At 44.3% G+C, this 23,738-nt stretch overlaps 1 protein-coding gene across 6 annotated transcripts in view; it reads left to right on the plus strand.

Annotated features, from left to right (window-relative positions):
- LOC142575232 (anoctamin-7-like) overlaps positions 1–23,738 on the plus strand; it is an 82,223-nt gene that overhangs the window by 204 nt on the left and 58,281 nt on the right. For 3 of the 6 annotated variants that reach the window (XM_075684395.1, XM_075684393.1, XM_075684394.1), the window contains exon 1: positions 6,772–6,941. The exons of 2 other annotated variants lie outside the window; for them this stretch is intronic. Coding sequence is in view for 1 of the 4 variants with exons in the window: in XM_075684393.1 (XP_075540508.1) it covers positions 6,899–6,941 (43 nt within the window). In the remaining 3 variants the exon portion in view is untranslated. Of the gene's footprint in view, positions 1–6,771; positions 6,942–19,381; positions 19,579–23,738 lie in introns of those variants that run through there. One more of the 6 variants, XM_075684396.1, reaches the window with a different exon arrangement.

The raw sequence follows: 23,738 nt of genomic DNA on the forward strand, positions 1-23,738 counted from the left end.
GCATGCTAGTCCGGACGGGTAGGGTGAAAAATGAAGCGTTATGCACAGTGTACGTCGCAGATACCCGACACACACGAAACACACCGCAACATGCAACGAACTGCATCTAATCGAAACCCGTGTCTCTCGTTGCGTGAGACGCACAGACAGCATTAGTCCATGGGCCAAGTATGCATCGCTGCTCAAGGCATGTTAGTAATTGATGTATATTCACTGCGGAAGTTAGGGCTGCTGCTTCTAATGTGAATAGTGGCGCAAGGTACGAAACCATATGGTGAAAAGCTGCTGTTTCCTGGGTCGGTCCCAGGAGTTGCCACGTGAGACCCTGATGAATGCTCTATAGTGCTGTGTGAGTTTTTAGCTTTTGACCACATGAAAACCTACCTGAGTTAATGTGCATGCTAATAAGCGCCTAACGAGCTCACATTAGTGACCGCTGCAGTGATCCTTAACTGTGCACTCAGTGCTTTCTTTTCTCTGGTAACAATGAGTGGTCAATGACTGCGTCCGTATTTCATCATTTAGCTTTTTTTTATCTTAGCTGAGGTAATATTACTGATGGTACGCTTTGAGTGCTATGGGACTGTGGCCATCCACAGAATTCAATGCACTTTCACTGGAACTTTCGATGAGGTTTTGGTAGTCCTCGTCCTACTTTGACCGTTGTTGCTCCATAATTTTTTACTAATACAACGTTCCGACCTCAGACTTACCCATGGTCCTATTAACATTCGTCTATAATAGCGGACGTATGCCCTATAATTCACATATGGCCTATAATATCGAATATATGACCTAAAATTTAAAGAAGAACACTATGACGTAATGGTTCTGCGGAAACCCGCAATGTGGAAAGCAGTCATTAAGGGAAAATGAGACATCCACCCAATCGTATCAACTGCGACAGAGGAAATTCATACAGGTTCCTCGAAAGAAAAGCCTCGCAGTTGAAGAAAAATTCGTCCTGGTCCGGACTCGAACCCGGGACCAGCGCCTTTCCATGGAGCAGGGCAGCCGCTCTACAATCTGAGCTAACCAGACGGCTAGTATAGATGGCAGGGCGAAGTCGAATTTGTCAACAACTCGAAGGGAAGGCGTTGTGGTGTCTCGGGAATAATTTTGAACTTCTGGTGTCCTTTAACGTGCAGCTGAACCTAAGTCTAGGAGAGTTTTTTTGCATTTCGCCCCCATCGAAATGCGGCCGGCATTCGATTCCGCTGACTCGAGCTTAGCAGCCGAAGCCATCTCCACCGGGCTACCACGGCGGCCGAACCCGGTCACTGACCGTGCCTTTAAAGGGACACTAAAGAGAAAAATGATTTCTAGTGCATCAGTAAATTACCTTTCTACGACACTAAAAACACCACTCTTACCACAATAAGAAGCTTGGCAAGTAAGAAAAAAGCGCAAGAACGAAAGACGGGTGGCGACGCTTCCTTGAAGTTACCGCACCTGGTCGCTGTGACGTCATGGATTTTGAAGGCATCTTCTAGGGCCGACTTCCTGATATAGCGGTACAGATTGACTACATTGTGTTCTAAAGGAACCAAATATTAAACATAGCAAGTTTCGGGAACCTTTACTCAGCCAACGTGGCCTAAATGCGAAAACATACTTTGGAATCCCCGACATCACACTGACGTAGCGGCATCGGGGTTTCGGCGCGAAATTCAAATACTGATACTTCGACCTTCATTTTCTTATCTAGTAATCAAACTACTATTTTGAAATGGCTACCTGCAGGGTTCTCAAACAATGCTTTATTAGCCTAAACTGATTCATTGTTTCCCTTTTGTGTCCCTTTAAGCAGTATAACGCAGTATAAACTGCCCGCTCGCCTGGGAAGCACTCCTCATAAAGGAATGTAGGCAGTGCGATAGCGATATTTCCCGGAGCAAAGAAAGGCTGTAGAATCGACGCACTATCAGGCCTGGATTTGATAAAACAGGATGGCTATGCACATTCTTTAACTTCTAGGCACTTTACCATCACACTGTGGCGTGATAGGGAACGAACAGGCAGACGCTGAAGCGAAAACTGCTTTAGATAATGCTTGTGAAGTACGCATTCCGTTCTCACGAACAGACACAAACGCCCTACTTCGTCGCGTAAACCGCAACTCTACGTTGGAACACTGGACCCAACCAGATCGACGACACAAGCGATTACACAAATGGGACCAAGAAATGAGATTTCGTATGCCTCACAAGTTCAAAAGAAACCACACGAGCATGGTGCACCGGATTCGCCTTGGTGTCGCATTCACCAACCGTTATAGAAATATGATAGGTGCCAGTGATACTAGCCGAAACTGTGAATGCTGTGAGGTGCCAGAAACACTTGAACATATATTTTGCGTGTGTCCCGCGTACGCGCAAGAACGACAGCAACTTGCCTCTTCCGTAGCAAACATCCATGAGAGACCGCTATCGGACGAGTTTCTTTTAGGTCCTTGGCCTAATGCAACCAGCGCAGCCTTGGTAACAAGAACCGCTGCAGCTTTTCTCCAAGCCACTGGGCTGGACGCACGCCTTAGAGATACCACAACTCTGTGAATTTGTATATACACATCTCTTCCTTATACCATCATCATTCATCAGCCCTTTCCCTCCCCGTCCCTTTTCCCCAGAGTAGAGTAGCAGGCCAGAGCAAGTTATAGCTCAGGCCGACCTCTCTGCCTTTCTGTAAATAAATTTCTCTCTCTCTAGGCAGTGACAATTGGTCTGTGAAGGGCGGTCAGCAGATCAAATGCTCGCTGTTTCGCGCGTTCGCCGCACATTGTTATTTAAAAAATTATCACTCGCAGCCGCTCGTCGCGAGCAAGGACTGCTTGCAGCAAATTTGCCAGATCATGCAGGTAAGCCGTTCCAACTGTGTTAGCGGAAGCGAAAGCCCTGGCAATTTTTCTTTTAATACTGTTCGAAGAACAGATCGACATTTTTGAGCGCTTCATTACGAATGACCGCTGTATCGGGCACAATATTGTGATTCCAGAGCATTTTGATTCAATGAAAGCTTACTACGGCTGCATCACTGGAAGGGGTCACCCACACGCTCTCTGGGGTCTTACGTAAGCGTCAGCTATCCATTCTGTGTCAGGGAGAGAAGTAAAACGTGGTAACACGTTTTGTTCCTTGATTACGAATATATTAAAGGGCTACGTACGGCTACTGGCACAGCGTAACGTCACATCCGATTCTCTGGATAATTCACGTTTGTATACGAGCGCAGGGATGAGTTGAGGGGACACTGGTGTAAGGTAAGAAACTGAGTGGTTCCCACAAGAGAATGCCGTGTCGACACGAAAGGCTGCGATGTTGATATGGCCACGTGACGTCAAGCCTCCTGCGCCGTATCTTTCAGAGAAAGTTTTCGACTGCGCCTGTTGACAAATTATTTTGTACCATGATCTAATTTTTTTCTGCAGCTATTGAATGAATCAATTAATGAATTTCCGCAGAAGCACATAACAATGAGAATTTTAGGACGGGAAGCTGCTTTACGCGCTCGACCTTCCCCTTATGCGCTCCTCGTCAAAATCTCAATATTTATTTTGCATCTGAAAGAAAATTAAGCAATAATCTCCACAGAACGCCTGCAACTTCTACCGAGTAGCAGACCTAAAATTAAATAAAATATATATGGTAATAGGGGTTTTAAAATATATAAACCTCTAACTTTCGGGACAAAACCAAACACAAAATAAATATATGTGCACGGTGCGCGTGGCATAATAATAAAGTGGCATAATAATAAGTTCTTCAATTTCTAAGCGCGAAAAGTGGGAAGTTTATTCACAAGTACATAGGGCCGACTCTTTCTTGTTTATTCAGACAAAAAAAACTTTGGAAGGTAGGCTACGTCAGAGCCTGCTATCCCCCCAGAATCCTAAATTTCTTACTCAAGTTCCAATGGGAAAGGGAAAAAAAGAAGTAAATAATAGCATTGGTGTGCTTCTAAGAAAATTATTTGTTATCGGTGATTCCATGCTACGACGACAGAAGAGTCCCGGCTAGTGGTGATGATGATATGTACAGATGAGGAAGGTGCGATGCAAATATTGTGCTCACAATATGAAAAAAGCACGATACACACACGAATATGCAAAAACCAAAGGAATTGAAAACAACAAGATAATGAAAATACAAAGCACTGTTAGGTCTATAGAAATGGAGAAACACTAAAGTGCCAGTGTATCGCTGTACGATGATCGAGGGTCCTCGCGTAAGGATGTGTGTTAATAACGCTATACGCGTCGTGAATGTTGTTACGGGTAAAAGATTTGTCACCAGGAAACAAAAGTAGCTGTGAAAATAGAATTCCCGACAGTAATGATGCATTGGCGAAGGATCGCTGTCGAGAGATTTATCGGCCTGAGAGATATATGTTGACAGGGCACTCAAAACTCGAATGAAAGCTCGGCGCAGTTGCTGAACGTAACTGAAGCTACTTCACTCTCACAGTCAACTGAATTGAATCGAATTTATGAGCACATGTTTGCTTCGGGAAGCGGAAAATGTATACGATGTTAGAGGTGAACTTAAGTCATGGCTAATAACGCCTTTCCCGCTTCCCAAAATTCACCTCCATGCTGTATTGTCAAGTTCACGACAGAGCAAACCAATCTCGCAGCAGTAGCAGCCTGATAGCTTGGTGCTCACCTACCCGTCCTCGTCATGCAGGTGCTTACGAAGAGATGCTCGCACCCTTGGGTAAACCTACTTGTAAGCCTTCTCTTTGTGTTTTCACAATAATCCCAAGAGAAACCACAAGAGCGGCACAAGAAAAGAAAGAGGTGTGTATTCTGCGTAATCACACTACATATGTGGAGCTGGTAAATGAGTACATTACGCAGGTAGATGCAAATCTGAGGCTCTTTCAGGAGTCTACTTTTCAATGCCCACACTGTAGTCATTGGGCACACAATCTGTTAGCACGCCATTACGAGCACAGACAGCCTCGCCGTACCCACGTGACACACAAGGAGCGTTCACACCTCGATATTGCCGCGCGCTGCTGTTTTACTTATCGTTGGTGACCACTTTCACCAGAATATCCGCTGTTATCACGTTATCGCTCGGTGCAAGACACTCTTGCGGCATCAAAAAATTTGTCAATGTGCAATCCACTAGATAACAAAGCAAGACAAGCGTTTCTGATAGATGTCGCACGCGACGCGAATAGCTTTATACAGTCCCGCTTCACCGCGTGCCATCGGGTTTTCCCTGCAACCGGGTTTAACGCCTGATGTAACTGACCACCGGAAGTCACGTTCCCAAGGGAAGATGAGGGACCTCCAACGAAAGTGAGGACACGCCGATGAATTTCTAACATCAGTGCCTTGACTGCTACACACCATGCCAGCCCATGGCCAAACAACACTTCTGGGAATTTCGGGATCATGAAAAGGCACGTGGCAGAAAATTGACGGTCACTTAAGTATCCCTACGTGATTTAAATGCGAAAGCATTACTTCTCTAATTAATTGGTTACGTCCATGATACGTGACGTCATACATCGTCACGCGTCCTCCACAAATCTAGCTTAATGCAACTTGCTCTAATTTGTGCCAACCTTAATCCATCTTAATCCATCTTGCTCTAATCTGTACCAACCTTAATTCACCTTAATTCTCCTTGCTCTAATTTGTACCAACCTTGACCAAAATTAAGCAACTTAATTCACTTTACTCCACCTTAAGTATCTAGCTTGTTCCAACTTTAATTCTTCATTGCTACTGACGTCATACAAGGCGCTGATGATGTCACTGATGATGATGATGATGATGATGATGATGATGATGATGATGATGATGATGATCTTTGTTAAAACACGTTGCGGACAACGCCGGCGTATCTGCCTCACGGGACATACAATACTTTCGCATTAATACCTCGACATGATGATTCCGAACTACGAAACCTGGACCCGACAAGCGGACGAGCTAGATAGGCATGCCGTCTGGACGATTCGTTTCTCGACTTCGCTGACGAGTCCGGTTTGCAGTGAGACGAACACAGACTGAACGACATCTTTTTACCCCTATCTTTCCACCCATTGAGGCCAGAGCGCCAGCCTTTCCAATAAAGACGCCGTCCATTCAGACAATCTCGAATTGACCCGAGCACTCGGTTGCTGTGGAATGTGCGATGACGCATGATTTTAAATAGTCAATGGATCACTCGATTAAGATTCGACGACCGCGGGCTGTGCTCGCTGCTAAAGCGTTGTAGCTTGCTTTGCTTCTTGGGCATAAGATAGCTCGCTGAAGTGTTCGATTCTTTAGTAATTCTTTCCGGCAATGTTCCCGCATCTTCGCCGTCGTAATACCGTGACACTACACCCTTAACAAAATGTGCACCCTTTGAAGTTTATATTGACCCCAAACAATAATCATTATAAATCTTGCCTACGCTTCCTTTATTTAGCACTCCGGGTTCGCTACTTTCCTCTCGCGAATGCCAGCCATTCCCGGAGGCGCTATGTCATGCTGATACGCGCGTGCCCTTCGTGTCCCGAAGGCACGGCTAGGACGGCGTTAAAGAAAGGAAATGCGTGCGATATAAATGACTGTTATTGTTTTGGGGGCAAGACGAGCTCCAGAGGGTGCATATTTTTCTTCGAGTCTGTTCGTCCAGGGTTCGCAGTAAGCGCTCCCACCTGCGAAGTGCGCTTTAACCGAGTCTTCCGGCGGCAGCGTCTCGGCGGCGCACGACGACCGCGGCGGCATCCCGCGTCGCGGGCGCGCCGCGAGCACCGCAGCTGCGCCCGACGGCGGCAGAAGCGGGAGAGACGCGCCGCCGCCAGCACACCGAGTGTCGCCGGCGAAGGCAACCACCGCTGTCGTCGCTCGTCGTCGTGGCTTCGCGCTCCGTTTCTCCACCACCGCGGTCGTGGCATGACGAGCAACTCGGCCGTGAGCGCGGACAAGCATATGCACGGTAGGCATCTCCCCACGAGCATGTTGTCTCTCTCTGTCTCTCACCGTGTCGCTGCTCTTTCGGTACGCGGTACGCTCTGCATATGCAGAGCGAGCGGAATCTGGGTGCCCAGGCAATGTGTTGGTCAGGGCTAAAGTGCCAATATAAGCCATTCATTGTCAGTCAAGCTGACTTCTATGCTGTGGGCTGCTCTATACCACTTATGCAGTTCCGCAGGTGACTCTTCTCTGGCGGTGCGAGAACAAGACCTGTCATTTGAGGAGATAAAAAAAAAAAACAGCATTCGACAGGACGTAAGCAGGAGACAGACAACGGCGCCGTCGCCTATCTCTTTCTTACGTCCTGCATATTGCACTGCTTTGTTTTTCTATGAACTCAGTAGCCTAAATGCGCCCGCTTTTGATGACCCATCAGTGAAGCTTCGCAGCACATGGCGTATGCAGTTGCGGGAAAATTTTGTTTACTTGCAGTCATCGACTGAAACTTACGCGATGCACGAGGAGCAAGAAATAAGATGCGAAATGAGGAGATATTAACTGGAAGACAAACATCGAGTTTGCTACCTTCTACAGGGTGAGGGGTAAGGGGAGGAAGAAATATGACAAGGAAAAGCACGGGCAGACAGAGGGAAGCAGATACGTACACAGGCGGACATATGAATAAATAACACGGAAGAGCGTTGCAGTCCTTCAGCCATAGGCCATTTGAACGGAGGAACTTCATTAGCGCCTATGTTGCCTTCCGGTTTGAGCACCGTGTAAGCGGCATTCCAAGTTCTTTCTCGAAACCACTGTAGCAGAGATAGGGGAGGAATTACCGGCCGGGTCAATATGCAAGATGTCCCGGATAACTTTGGAGTTTAAAATATGCAAATGCCACGTCGCTGGACAGAACAATGGTAATGTTGTTTGCCGTCGCTTGGAGATACTCAGACAATCAGTAACAATGAAGTGACAATGAGAAAATTGTAGAGCAGCATGAAAAACTACTGATACAGCTTTCTGTTGCTCAGTACGTGCTACATAAAAGTGTTTTTCCGAGCGTGAAAGAAGCCCGCGAATGCCCGCAAAGTGCCTCGAGCGGCCAGTCACACGAAAGTTTTGCGTGCATTTGCGGGCTTCTTTCACGCTCGAAAAAATAGATTTATGTGGCACGTATTGGGGAACAGAAAGCTATATCGGGAGTTTCTCATGTCGCTCTCCAATTTTCTCATTGGCTCTTTTCATCTAATTACAATATTTGAGAAGTTGATTAAATAATTAAGACTACTTATCTAATTAGGCGGAATTAAAAAGAAAGCTGTTTGAGCACGTCCTAGCCACGGCAATAAACATTACATTTGTTCTGTCCAGCTACGTGGCATTTGCATAGCTTTAAACTCTGGCTAAAGTTAGCTGGGACACCATGTATATCTACCGTTTACACCCACTCCCGTCCCGATTTTGAATGTAACTTCGCCTTGAGCACAATAGTACAGCAAGTGCGACGTGCGTTTCTGTGGCAAGAGCGTTACATTTACCGCTGCTCCACACAGCATCTCCCGTGTATCACTGAGTGGGCCGGCCCGTCTAGTATATGTGTATGTCTCACTGTGATGATATTGCTACACTAGTGCAGACGTTAAAACGCACTATGGAAGTCAATCGCGCTTGCTGTCAGCACCTGAGCTACTTTCGTGACTCGTGCATTCACTGAATGCTGCTGAATGTTTGTGCCCGCAGTGAGTGTGCACCACGACGTTGCCACTGACGCCGAGAGAAATGAAATCCTTTCTTAAAGGGTCACCCACACATGACTGGAGCGGACTCTAAATTAGCATATAACCTGCGGTGGAGGACTTTCTTTTCCTTGTTATGCATTTACCGCAGTAACATGCTACATGAATGAAGCGAACGTTAGTGTACACATTCTTGGTCTTCAGCGCGAAGGGACACATACGAAAGCTACAAGAAGACATGTTTTAGCTTTACGCTTGAGCTTATCCCTAACATTACATTACAGATTTTAGATCGGTGCTTAACTTTCGAAAACGAACATGTCTGTTGGTACTATTCGCCAAGGGCAAAAAATCCACTGCTTGAATTTTCTTCTTGCCATTCCAAACTTGTAAAACAGGGGATAGCTTACTCAGCTCTTAGGTCTGCCATCGCTAAGTCATGTCCCCACAGTATGCAACAAAGGTTTTCGCAACAGATAGATAGGCTAGAGGAAGCTGAATATCGTGCTCATTTGTTATCACTAACCTGTGAAATGCCTTCAAAATGGGTAAAAAGTGTTGCAAGAAACCACCAACAGGAAAAACAGTAAAAAAACAAAAAGGTTTGCTGTGATGTCCTATGTGCGTAGGTTTTCACGCGGCTTACAGAACGTAGCCAGTAGATATGAGGTCAATACGGCTGTTTCGGTCCCCCGCAGATTGTCACTGATGTGTCCTATCATAAGTAGGAAACTTGAGCAGGGAGGGGGGGGGGAGAAAAATTATTGCGGCATTAGGCATGTTTCCCCTTTTGTACCTTGTAACACTGGCATAGTTTATCCGATTCCACTCAAGTGCGGGAAGGCTTACATTGAACGAGCGGCAGGTGCCTCAATATCAGACTAAAAGGACATAAACAATCACTTCACAATCCTAACGCTTAACATCTAACGTCGCATTGTTTCAATTGCGGTTGGAAGCCTTTGTTTAAGGGAACAATAGTCCTTTCAAGATGCAAATGCCAAAGTACAAGCGAAATAAGTGAGGCATTTCACATTAAAAGATTACGAGAGACATGTGTTAGCCAAGCATCAATATCTTCTCAGCACGTGTGTCAATTTCAAGTAGTGCCTTTTCCTGTTCGGTTTCCATGGCTTCCCTACCTTCTGATATGTTTAACCGATAATTTTTAGACCTTGGGATGTTTGTTTGCTACGGTTTTTGCAATCACTTATATATATATATGTTGATCGTTTCATAAAGGTTTTGTTGAGAGTTAGCGCTCGCCCTGTCTTGTTCTAGTCTTCGCCTGTGTCGCTTCGCGCTAAAAACCAATAATATGTCGCCGTACCAACTCGCCCGAGTGTCCATCCTTTTGCGTTACTGTACATTTGCCGAAACAACGATTCTTATGCGCTGTGAAAATGTGTACGACGCGTTTGCGGCCTTCAGAACCCTTTTAGTTATAGCACTGAGGAGACGATGACATCAAAACGTAAACGTTATAAGCAGTGCCCTTTTTAACAGTTCTACATGGATACGTTATCGGACGAATACCGGCGTATTCAGCACGGTATGAACGATGGCTGGATATGTTATGATTCAATATGTGGAGCAAAGGCTGCGAGACCACTATCATTTTAGTGATTTCCCCGAGTCCCAACTTGAAGCTTGCTCCGGCTTTTCGCGGCATCGACAAGGCGAAATCGCCCACACGGAGAGACAACGTAGACCGCCTTGTTTCAGGCGCTTCTGCAACTAATGTATTAAGATCGGCGTTTATATCGGTCAGTATTTGCACACCGAGGCGAGAAAAACATGAGAGACGTTCGCACGATCTAGGCTATACGATTGACATTAAGAACACGAAGTACTTTGATCGGTGGGCGGGGTTGGCGCTTCCATGTGTCTGTGCGTGCGTGTGTGTGTGTGTGTGCGTGTGTGTGTGTGTGTGTGTGTGTGTGTGTGTGTGTGTGTGTGTGTGTGTGTGTGTGTGTGTGTGTGTGTGTGTGTGTGTGTGTGTGTGTGTGTGTGTGTGTGTGTGTGTGTGTGTGTGTGTGTGTGTGTGTGTGTGTGTGTGTGTGTGTTATGTGTGTGTGTGTTGTGTGTCGGCGTATGAGTGCGCGCTTGCCGGCCTGCTGGTATCCACAGCTAGATGGAACAGCTCATTAAGTATTCGTTGAGTGGCTGTACGATTTGTGCTGATCTACTTTCGTTCATACTCTACAAGACAACGATCTACAGTTTTCCCTTCTTTTTTTCTTTTTTTCTTTTTAGGGATGCGGAATGGTTCAATTTAATATTAAGAAATCAATGCTTTGTATAAGTGTAGATAGGTTCCCAGGGAACTAATTAAATTTCAATTGCAAGTTTACTAGACACACGGAAAAACAGCAATTTTTCGCCTTGTTAAAGTAATGAGGACTGTTCAAGAGATCACGTGTAGGGTATATCAAAACAAGAACAATACATCTAATACATTTGGAAGCAGGAACGCATATATATTTTAAAATGCTGTTCTATATTACTGCGTGCGTGCCATATATTATGTCGGCGAGCATTTGTTAACATGTCGGTTTTTTACCCCGTCGTATATATCTATTTGTTGTTGCATGCACAGTAAATATAGTATATGAGGAAATATTGCTAATGCCGTAAGCAATTCAGCAAGGAGGTGAAAAAAAGAACATCACTTTTCACTGCCTGCATACTGTTCATCACTGTTGAATTTGAAATACGCATGTCAGACTTCCGGTGTCCTTTGGAATTGTATACCTTGCATAATTCTCGGAAGGGGGCAACCTGAACGGAGGTACGAAACAACTGTAATAATGCGTTTAGATGTTACATAAGGTATATTTCTGTCACTCGTCACAATTTTGTTGATTGCTAAATTCCACTGGACGTTATTTCTTTCTGGGGCCTTAAGATGAAAGAAAGGAGATTTAAGATAGGGAACGCCGGCGGGTTGATTATACATGCGTCCGATTTACTACCCTGCACTAGAGGAACGGAGTACAGGGACGAAAAGAGAGAGGGAGGAAGACAGATCATTACTTGCGTGTGCACGTGAAGATGAGCAGCAAGTTAAAGAAGAGGCGGCTGTCCAAGTAGGCATGTTATGTTGCTTCGCCCATGCTGCTAGCGCGAACAGTTCTGTTCACACAACGCTTTAGTTGTATTTGTTTCGCGCCATGCAAATTGTTTCGGGGTACGCAAACGTACAAACAGATGCTCACTTACTTGGGGTTGTTAGGCCTGATTCACACAGCCGTCCATCGCTCCGTCCGGTCGCTGTCACGGCAGTGGCGACCGTCACGTGGCAGCGTATTCTCGCCGGTTTCTTCTCAAAATTGGCACGCCGCGGTGACCGTGGCCGATGATCTTAACGTCAATCTACTGTGCGTAATTTTGCATGCAGTCCCATCCCATTACACTTCTTTCTTGTCCCCTGGTTTATTAGCCAATTTCACACATCCATGTGGTGAACAGAAGCAGACTCGTTAAACATTTTAATCTTATCATCAACCTAAGAGTGGGCGTATCCCAGCGGCATGAAGGCGAGTTTATTTACATACCATATCGGTCCCCACGTAATAGTCACATCAAAGAGGACTCAGAACACCTCCTACGCTTAAATGCTTGATGATGCATCGTGACCCCGTTACTTGGACATGCAGTGGCGAGACGTGCTGCAGCCAGAATGCCTGCACACGTGCCTATGAAATGCTCATAACAAACGCAGGGGAAAGGAAGAAGAAACGTTATCTTGCCTGTTTACGGGTTTGTTTGCGTTTGAATTTACTGGCGATTCATTGAAGCTTCCGCTACATATCGAGCAAAGATTAATCAGGTGAATACTATAATTTACATGTAGCATGCCCCCTTTTTGGTGTCTTTGTATTATTTAGCTTTTCCTGCCTCATTCAGCCAAGTATTTCACCATTCTTTGTTGAACTTCCTGGCTATAAAGCATTTGCGGAAAGGTGTATTCTCCCGTCACACTTCGCCGACTTCGCTTTGCAACGTCTGAGTGCATGCATGGAGGTACAACGCTGGAGTCTGTTGGAAACACCGTGCTATATCGTAAACTGAAAGGTGGCACGAGAACACCATGAGAATGGGATCAGAGATAACGATGACACGAAGGCAGGCTGACCCCAATAGGCAACCTAGGCTGGGAGGGAGGGGGAAGAGGAATCTGAGGGTAGCGGCAATGTTGTGCAAGCAAGACATGAGGCAATATTAGGCAGGACTTTAGCTATGTAACAGGAGCATGCACACATCACTGCCGGCTAATTAGGTATGGTGGTGCCGCAGTCACTGTTCGAATTGTATTCTGTCAAATCATTTGGGGCATCCGGAATCTTCCGCTGGCAACTTCTCCGCATTTTCTTAGTAGACAAGCGTGGAATTGTAATCGTGTACTGATCAGGGTTAAGTCACTGAGCGAAGTCAGATTTTCAAATTAGCTATCTGAGAGATCGGATGGTTTCCTGGAGTTTTGTCCACCGAGAAGTCACAATGTAGTGGAGCTGGACAACAGTTGAAATAAAAAAAAATATATTCCACTGTGCTCTGTACTTCGCACATTATCCGCTTTTAATCTAAATGTCGGAAAAAATTATCTCCACAGAACCGCACTGACGATCACGTGCTTAGATGCATTCATAAAAATTTTGCATCAGAGTGCTTTCCAATGATCAAGCAATCCTGGAGAATTGGCAAGTCAAGTTCACTTTTACAGCTTCGTTTGTGTGTCTTCTTGTGAGAAAGCTTGGGAGAAAAATATCGCTTCAGCTACTGCTCGAAACTGGATCGTGTACGTGTCCCACACACAAAAATTTCACCAAGTGAAATGTGGCCACAGAGACATCTCTAGTGGAGTGAATTCGGAATAAATAAATAAATAAATAAATAAATAAATAAATAAATAAATAAATAAATAAATAAATAAATCAAATTTATTTATCTGAAGAAGAGAAAGAGGGGTAACCGGAAAAAACATCAACCCCAGCTTGACTATAAGCCCGTCCCCATAGACTATAATTCGGCAGTGAGCCGAACTCGCACACGAACAAGGTTCAATAAATGCAAGCATTGCATAAGTAACGCGAAAAGTGGAAAGAAAAATATAAAGCCTTGTAATAAATTCAGCAAAAAAAAACGTACATGTATGAAAAAGGTTTAGCTAAAACATTGCAGAGCCTGAGCTACAAAAAGCAAAGCATAAATACAACGGCAAGAACCTGAGACACGCACCAAAACACACAAGAACAAAAGTATGCAGTAAAAACTGCAAACTGACAAAGAATAGGCCCATAATGCCACTCCAATTTGGGAATAAGAGAGAGAAAAGAAAAAATCCTCGAAGTCTCTCTGTGATAAGAAATGAATGAAAATTCTACGGGCGGTGTAGTTTCCAGGTCCAGCCCAACAGAAATCACTGTGTTTAACGGAGCAGCAATGCGATGTGATACCGATTGTGACCAATAAGTTGTACGGCAAAAGCGTTGTGACCAAAGGTCTGTGTATCTCGTATTATAAGTGAGTGCGCAACGGTTCAATTTCAACACGCTCATGTATCTATTTCCTTCTATTAATGTAAATCTGTGCGTACGCGCAAGAAAGGCGAAATGAGTAAATAAATACAACTGACATTCTTTTGTTTTGTAAGAAAATTATTTGGCAGTGTGTTCACTAGAGGAAATATTTGCTATAGCAGAAATCGCGCGTTCTTGACATATCTTCAATCGGTTGATTTTTTTTTTTTTTTGAGGTGGTTTCACTTACAAAGTGACAATAACTTATTGTTGACAGAAACCGTAAATTATATACAGTTCGTTTCACAATAGCAGGCAAAACATTTCGGTGTCTACGTAATATTCCCGTGGTTCTGCTTAGCTTACTGCAAACGAGCTCAATATGTTCGTTCCAATCTAAATTTTCTGATAATATTGCTCCTAGTGTTTTGACGTTACTTAAAGTTATACTTTTCTTCACCACTTCTTTTATCATCATCCATCCCAGTACTTTCACTCCCCTTCCCTCATCCCCAGCGTAGGGTAGCACACCGGAGACTGATATCTGGTTAACCTCCCCGCCTTCTCTCTCTCTCTCTCTCTCCTTTCCTCCTCCCAGTGCACAGTAGCAGACTGGAGCGCACCAGCTCAGGTCGAACTCTCTGTCCTTCCTGTCAATAAATTCTATTCTCCACATTCTCGTCATTCAGATACAACATGTTTCCAAAATTTAAGGCCTTATTCTTAGTGCGAAAGATGATGGCTTGTATTTTCTCAGCATTTTTTCCTAAGCAGTTTCTTTCGTACCAGTTGGAAATATTCTGGAGCTCCACGTTGCGAAATTAACGAGAGTGTTCGGATTTGTGCCCCTGAAAAAAAGTGCGGTGTCGTCAGCGTATGCAATCCATTTGATGTTTCCAGCACTAAATAAATGTCATTCACATAAAAAATAAAAAGAAGGTGTCCAAGAATTCTCCCTTTTGGCACACTGTAAGGCATAAACTTATTTTTTGAGTTTGGACTGTTATGGCTAACGTACCGACACCGATGCCGGAGATACAAGAAGACTTTGTTTGCATGGAAATGTATTCCATGTTTCTCAAGTTTACCTAAATGTAAAGCAATGACCGAGGACACCGAGGACAACATAGGGGTAATTACTTCTACTTACCAATTGAATTAAATAAATGATAAATTAATGGAAATCAGAGTGGATGAAAAAGACAATTTGCCGCAGGTGGGGAACGATCCCACCTGCTGGATCAGTAACAGTGCGCTGTTAAGCACGAGGTCGCGGGATCAAATCCCAGCCACGGCGGCCGCATTTCCATGTGGGCGCAGGGAAAATACAACCGTGTACTTAGATTTAGGTGCGCGTTGAAGAAGCCCAGACGGTCAAAATTAATCCGAAGTTCCTCACTACGGCGTGCCTCAAAAGCAGATCGTTGTTTTGGCACGTAAAACCCCATAATTTATTTTCTCATTAGCGTTCGTTGCTTCATACGCCAGTGCAGCCGTCGTAATCCGCGTTTTCCTTGCTCAAGAAACGAGTTTTACTCCTCTCGCCATGCGAATTGAACAGCAGCGTTCTTTTTATTACAAGTGTCAACGTAACCTTCTGTGACAGGCTTACGGACAAACTCAGTCAACGTTGTGGCATCAAGAGGCTGACATTCGGCAGGGACGCACTTAATATTTATTTATTATTTGTTTAAGAGTACCTTACAGAGCGCTCGGGGAGCAACGTGTTGTGGGCAGTGCAGTAAATACAAACATAGATATCAAAATAGAAACACACATACAAACCCATTAACAAATTAAAACATCGATTAGTGCAGAAAGATGCGAATGAACCAAAGGACTTTATAAGATGCACTATAAAAGCGAGGACGTAACAATGATATTCGAATTTGAAAAAAAAAAATGAAAACGCAACAACGAACAAAACAATTTAACTCAATGGCAACACTGCTACAGGTAATAAAACTAATTGACAAAAGATCGTTTTAACGTAGAGAGCGAGCGAGCGAGCGAGAGAAAGAGAGAGAGAGAGAGAGAGAGAGACATATCGGCAATAGTACTACAGGCAAGGGCAATGGTGAAAGTGGCAAATTCAAAACATCAGGTTTTGGAGCGTAGATATGTTTTAAGACTATCGCAAAACTATGCGTGATCTCATTCTGGAGCAAAGACATCCGGAAGATCATTCCACAAACGGATAGCTCGTGGAAGAGCCGATAAATGAAATGCGTCAGTATCACCGTACATACGCGTTAAGCTAAGGTTCTTATGCAGTCTGCGTGGAGTTCGACGAGCGAGATTAAGGTGTACAGAGGATTCATACTGGTGTGAATGAATTTTTGGCATAGTGATAAAAGAGCAATGTCGCGATGAGTAAATGATGGCTCTAGTGAAAAGTCTTACTTGTGTTATGCTGAATCGGTATCTGTAATTACGCGTCATGAACTGACTGGTTATGTTCTGAACGACTTCTAACATGTTGATAAGATATTGTTCATACGGGGACCAAATTGAGGAGCCGAACTCAAGTTGAGGACAAAGTAACGCGAGATAAGGCAGTTTACGTACACTGGAGGGAGAATTATGTAGGTTATGGCGCATACAAGTTAATTACCTAGATGTGTTAGCACAGATAGAAGTAGTATGTGCGGAACAAGATAGATTCGGGGTAAGGTTCATGCCTGAGTATGTGGACTGCTTAGTACGTTCCACAATGTTATTACCAATTTTTATAGGGCGCTAGAATTATGCCGTTGATGAATGAAGGCTACTATTTGGCTCTTGGAAACGTTTAAAGACATTAACCAGGTCTGGTTTAGCTTACGGCGTTTTTTCCTGCAGGGCTTGGTTGCTCGTTCTAAGTGATTTAATGTCCTTCAGAATTTTTTTTACTTCTTTGTAAGTTTGGGACACTGAATCGCAGGTATCCTTACAGTACTGGATGCTTTACTTCAGCCTTCTAAATTCAGCAAGAGCCTCCTTTCGGAAATTCACCAACGCTTGGTTAGAAATGTCGGTCATACGTTTCTTTTTCCTCACGCTTCGCTTATGGGACAGATAGTTTTATGAAGAAATGATAGGAAGAAATGGGTTGATTGAGACAATTCACCGGCAACACTGAACTGAATAACAGAATGCAGCCAGCCACCTTTTCGGCACGTGGTGCCACAACTGTGTTCGGCAGCAGTGCGAAACGAAACAGACGCGGGTACAACGCTCAGCTTACCTGCAAGGAGCTGGAAAAACTAGCTCGTGTGATCGTGTCGCAACGCTGCAGAAAGAAGCATTTCCGGATGTGACAGGGCCTTTTATAGCTGCATACGCAGGTGTCGTTTTTTTTTTTTTTTTTATCGTATGCGTCGTTCACATATGCCTATTTGCACGTGCGGCCATTCATGGGAGGGCGTATACAGGTTGTATTAGGCTTTCCCAAGTTTGCAAAGCAAAGATATTCTTTGAAGGCAACAAAAATTCATGGCCCTGAATAATAGTCCTTCCATCATGGAAAAGTTGCTTGGGCCACGGAATAACGCCTTATTACAGTGATCAGCTCTGAGAGCTTTAACGACTTTCTTTTACTAAAGTGACATTGTATCTATGTATTAACACTTCTTTCTTTTAATGAAAATAAAATAAAGAGATGTCACCCTGTAATGGTGACGGCTACTCCTTTTCACATAGCCGAAACAACAATATAATATATATATATATATATATATATATATATATTAAGGAAGCGAAAGGAACCCGCGTCATAGCGCCAGAAATTCACAGCACACAATCTTATACACCCACGAACAGATAAAAATAACAGGCAAAGGCAAGTCGCACCACAATTACTTCGTAAAAAAAGTCACACTCACAAGCGGCCGTGATGCGGACTCTCATGAGCGCATAAACAGGTGAGAATGCACAGAATACAAAAAAGTATAATACGTAATATACAAGCGCTAATAATTACAAATAAGAGAAGCAACTTGTATTTACATTGTGTGAATCTTCAGTGCGATATGTAATACTTGTTAGGGATGACTGTGTCTTCGTAAAATGTTGAGTGCGTTCAATACTTTGCTCTGTGCTATTCACGATGGCCTTGGGCCCAGCAATTCTGCGAGTGACAAAGGTCGGTAAGGTTGAACACTTCGTATGTCCTTGTGTGCTATTGTTATATCGCAGCATTCTGTGTGAATTATAGATTTATTAGTGTGCTGTTTCCTTTCCTATAATGGCTGTTGTTGTTTAAGTATGTTTTAGGAAATATGCCGGATCTTTTGTTTGTTTTTCATATCCCCTCATATTATCATCATTTTCTCATTATACGAGCTATTGTTTGTGGATAAATCGCCAACACAACACTAGCCAACATTTCTAATGTCACCAGGATCAATCCCTTACCGCTGATACAGGTGGGGCTGATGTAGCCCCATGCTCAGTACGAAGGCAGCGAGTCCAGGCCGATAGCAGGCGGTGACGTCGATTTCTTTGTAGCAGATTAGGATCCGTTCCTAGGCCAAAGATTAACGAGTGGAAAACTTGGGAAGGAGCGTTTAACCGCTGTATTCAAGCTGCAAAGAGTAGGAAAACATAGCTCGAGTGACTGTGTCGCACCGCTGCCTGAACCTGTAAGCTATTGACTGTAAGCTGTCGACGTGCGGAAATGGATGCAGACGGAAAGTTTTTTTTTTATTAATTGTATTTAGGGTGGGATTGGTGCTCTCGTCTTCTCTGACATAATCGTGCTCATAATTGCCGCAAATGAAACAACGATTGGGAAAAGACACAAGGACGCCACTTTTAAAGGTCGCGTACAAAAAATAAATTTGTATAAATGTTCACGCCATATAATTGTACACGAAATGTAACCCTTCTTAGGCAGTTATAAATGAGTTCTTTCTTAAACATTAAATTCTAAGCACTACACTCGCGTACACACAAACGAAAGTCGCAGGACCACGGAAACATTATGAAATGCGTAAGCAAGGATATGTGAGACGCTTTCGTCATCGGTCAAGGAGAAGCGGTTCTTGAAGGCGACGCATCGGCTTTGCGCACATTCGTGATCGCAGAAGAGGTTTCACTGTTCTCAGTTCCTGGCGGCCACAGGTGCGCCTTGAGCGCTTACACAGCGTCTGCGTCTGCGGCACGGACCGCGAAGAGATGGCCACGCTCACAATGTGCGTCCTTCTGCAGGTGACACAGCGTGCCGGGAGGCTTCTCGAAAAAAAGAAAGGGATGTCGCTTTGTTTCCATGCGAGTGTTGCGTCGAAAGTGCAGTCAGACAGTTGAACTTTCAATAGTTTAAAGCACAGGTGAAGTGGAACATGGGTGTAGGCGCCGGCACTACTGGGCTTAAACGGACGGTTCGACGAGACCAAACCGAGATAAAGTTGTCCAAAAGGTAGGTCCCACTCAACCTTGAATGACCAGAACGAGAGAAAAGGAAAAACGGTGCTTTGTGAGAACACGTTATACAGTATCGCCTCGTCGGCTGCTCGCAATTGTATCGTGTACGTGTCCTATTGAAAGAATGCATGGCTGCGTAAAGGCTCACAAGTTCGATTTGAACACAAGGTGGAGTCTCGCCTCAGAGTCTTTCTTTTCACTGTAAGCTGTCGATGTGCGTCGCAAAATATGGTGCTACGCCTTACTGAATAACCTAAGCAAAGAGCGGCGCGTGATGTCTCAAATGCTCCCCACCTTCTCAACGCTGCGCCTTCTAGAAACATTGCTGGTATTTCTGTGCTTCTGCGCCAACATTCCTAAACCAGGTCTTCTTACGTTATAACGACTGCACACCGCCTAATAATACGCCTACCGTCATACCCCCCCCCCCCCCCCCGAAGCTTACGATCAGACTTCGGCGTGTAAGCCTCGGAGATTTGCAACAAGAGGACGTAATTTCCTGAAAACACGCGCAAATCTTAAAGAAGGAAAGGTAAAGGAAGCATTCGTTCATACAAAAAGCGAACGTGTCATGTAGTCGTAAGACCTTATTAAAAAGAAATATGGGGTATTACGTGCCGAAACCACTTTCTAATTATGAGGCACGCCGTAGTGGAGGACTCCGGAAATTCTGACCACCTGGGGTTCTTTAACGTGCAAGACCTTATGCCGCCTAATTATGATTCAGCCATGAATTGTGAACGAAATGCTTCACTGTTTATTACGCCGTTCATGTTTCAGTTTAATACAGAAATACCACTTGGAAACTTAAGAGTCGGTTTCTTTCAGTGCACTATCTTTTCAGTGCCTCTTTTACCCGCGTTTGCGAGGAAACGCGTTCTCTTGAAAGCCCAGTGCCAGTTGCGGGTCACGGCCATTTCCCTCTCAAGTACGCTGCGATTTAACTAAGCATGCTTTTATGCCTGCCCGTCCTTTGGATCAATGGCTAGGGCGTTCTACTCGTGATCACGGGGTGCAGCGTTCGATTTACCGCCGCGGCGGTCTCGTTCCAATGGGAATAAAACATCGTAACAAAAAACTGCGCGAAAAAGACGTAGACGACGGGCGACACTCGCAACCAACAGTTTATTTTCAAAGAAACAGAATAAGTAGAAAGCTACTAGGAAAGGAGAACAGACACCTTCTCAAGTGTGCATGAAAAAACGAAATTGACATACACGTGGCAACAGCAAGGCTGGCTAATGGTTTTCTACGTACAACTGTTAGTTATAAACTGTTATCACTGCCAGTTGTGAGTAAACTGTTAGTTGCGAGTAGCGCCCGCGTTGCCGTTTCTCTCCCGCTCGTCTACGTCTTTTTCGCGCAGTTTTTTGCTAGGATGGAATCACACCAACTCGCCCAGCTCTCAGTTTTCGGGAATGGAGCGCAAGAACGCTCGTGTAACGCGCATTGGTTGCACGTAAGAACCACCGGTGTCCGAAGGGAATCGAAAACCTATGCGATTGCACGTCTCGCACTTGTCGTGCTACGCTGAGGCGTTAAATCCAATCAATCAACGCTGTGCGCTTGACACCACGCCGCACATATAGGCAAGAAAACCCGTGCACATTTTGTAATGGTTGTTCTGAGAAGCAGATAAAAAGGCGAAGAAGGGCGGTTGGCCCACCACTTCTGAACATCTTTATATATTATTATTTGTTTAATATGATCTGTATCACTTTATCACATCCCCTAAGAATATAAGACAAACACTAGACCCGTTTGGAAAAGTAGCAAGCGCAGACAGCGACAAGAATTATCGTTGTGTTTGCATCACACAATAGACAAGTTATGCAAGAGAGCCAGAGAAATGGAGAGATTACAATGTTTCTATAATTCATGCACAACGCCGCAGAACACTGATTTTGGGGTGGTACTGCGGTGATAAAGACTCTAGCACGAGCTTCTGGGGATAGACTATGTGTTCTTTACGTCCCTAAGAAGCGCCGTTACGGGGCATTGCTAACTGACCCCCAAATCATTCTTTATAACTGCCACTGATGTCTCGATGTGGCCGATAAATTGAGATCGCTGTTCGGTTTAGCGTGCCACCTCGTACGGTATACGGAGGGGTTCATACTAGCGACAAGGTGACTGCACAACGGGTCAGTACCATGGAAAAATGCTGCTCCCTCTATTTCACATTGTTCAATTATGATGCTCAAATTAGAGCTAAAGTTCGTAAGCAGCAAAGAGGAGCAGTGAATTTCCGTTGTAATTGCGGCACAGGCAGTTTGCGATGCGATATGAACACGGCTAGGTCAGCACTACACTCAAGGTTCTCGTCGATGTGACGTGAGACAACATAAGCGAGACTACCGTCTGTGCGCAAGAAACCTTACCATGCTACTCTACCGAAAATGGCGTTATTCTGCACCAAACAACTCACACAAACACACACACACACACACACACACACACACACACACACACACACACACACACACACACACACACACACACACACACACACACACACACACACACACACACTATCTATCTATCTATCTATCTATCTATCTATCTATCTATCTATCTATCTATCTATCTATCTATCTATCTATCTATCTATCTATCTATCTATCTATCTATCTATCTATCTATCTATCTATCTATCTATCTATCTATCTATCTATCTATCTATCTATCTATCTATCTATCTATCTATCTATCTATCTATCTATCTATCTATCTATCTATCTATCTATCTATCTATTTCACATGTACCTTTCTTATGTCTATGTCCAGTTCGTGCTCTTTTACTCATCCTTACGGAATACCAACGTGCTCAAACGGCCCTTCTGGTGGACTTTTTTTTTCTGTCACTGAAATTAAACGATCAGGCTTATTTTGTCTGTGATTATGCAGAACAATTCTGTTTTCAATCTGTCGTATTACCCGCTTGTTTCTTCTTAGCTTTATCACAACAAGGAGGACAACTCACAGTGTCCAGCTGCTATTATCCTTTTGGGAGGCGAAAGAAAGAAGGCGTTCAGGGAACACTGGGTCAGACATACTATAATGATATTTCTATGCGTCAGTAAACTTAAATGTTACAGAATGTGATGGCATTGCAATGCCTCGGACACACCATGGTATAGAAAAATATAAGATCAAGAAAACTACAACTTTTTATCTCCATGTCTTCTCCATCCAATTTTTTTTTTTCGCTTTACTTGTATCGTTACTGGCTTCAGGCTATTTTTGTGCAGTCGCTGCTCTTGCAACTCTAAGGAGCCATGGTGTCGGGTCTAGTTTCTTTAATTTCAATTTAACCGCATGTTGACATTAACTTTGACAGCTAAATTAATCTCCAGCTATGGGAAGTATCTGCCTTCCTAAGTTTTTGTTTATCTCCTGAAACATCACTTCGTTCGCTTTCCTGGCGAATCTGTTGTTGCTGCGGTCGCAGGTCAACGTTTGGAAAAGGCAGGACCTGAAATTTCGTCTGCTGAACTTAACTGGTATTTTTCTCCCCTTCTGTCTGGCCAATCTTCTCCGGAAACTGTCTGGCTATTGTCTTGGTCATCAGAAACTCTAGCTCTCTCCGCGATATGAGGTTGTAATTTTTTCAATGCTTTCTTTATGTTCTGCACCGCTCTTAAGCGCTTTCCTCTGATCCGCATGTCATAAGATCTTATGCCCGCAGGATGTACAAACTCTGCTGTCTATGCGTTTATTTGATGATACTGGAAACATTGGTGAATTTCACTCCTATAGACACTCTACAACCGTCGCGAACGAGGAAACTATAACAATAAAGAAAAGCAATAGAGCAGATAAAGAAAGCTAACCTCCTGGTTAGCGCGTTATTTGAAGCGTGTTCTAAATGGAGGGGAAACAAACACGATTCCTTCAGCCAAACCAATTTCAAATCTCCAGGAAACCAATCTGCAAGTCACTGCTCACAACAGAGCGCAGTGTGCAAGAGAGGCGATCGTTCTGTATGAAGCACGGTGCACCCTGCAAGAGAAGATAAGGATACGTTAGTCCAGCCAGTTCACGTTGCGTGCAGTTCCGAGAGGAAGCGCACACCATTTTAAGCAACCATACCAAGTTTTTGGCTGGCACTATCCCTGAGCAGCAGAGCGGAGACACCTTCGCGCAAGAAAGGCC

The sequence above is a fragment of the Dermacentor variabilis genome, chromosome 3 (genome assembly GCF_050947875.1).
Source record: "Dermacentor variabilis isolate Ectoservices chromosome 3, ASM5094787v1, whole genome shotgun sequence".
Classification (NCBI taxonomy): domain Eukaryota; kingdom Metazoa; phylum Arthropoda; class Arachnida; order Ixodida; family Ixodidae; genus Dermacentor; species Dermacentor variabilis.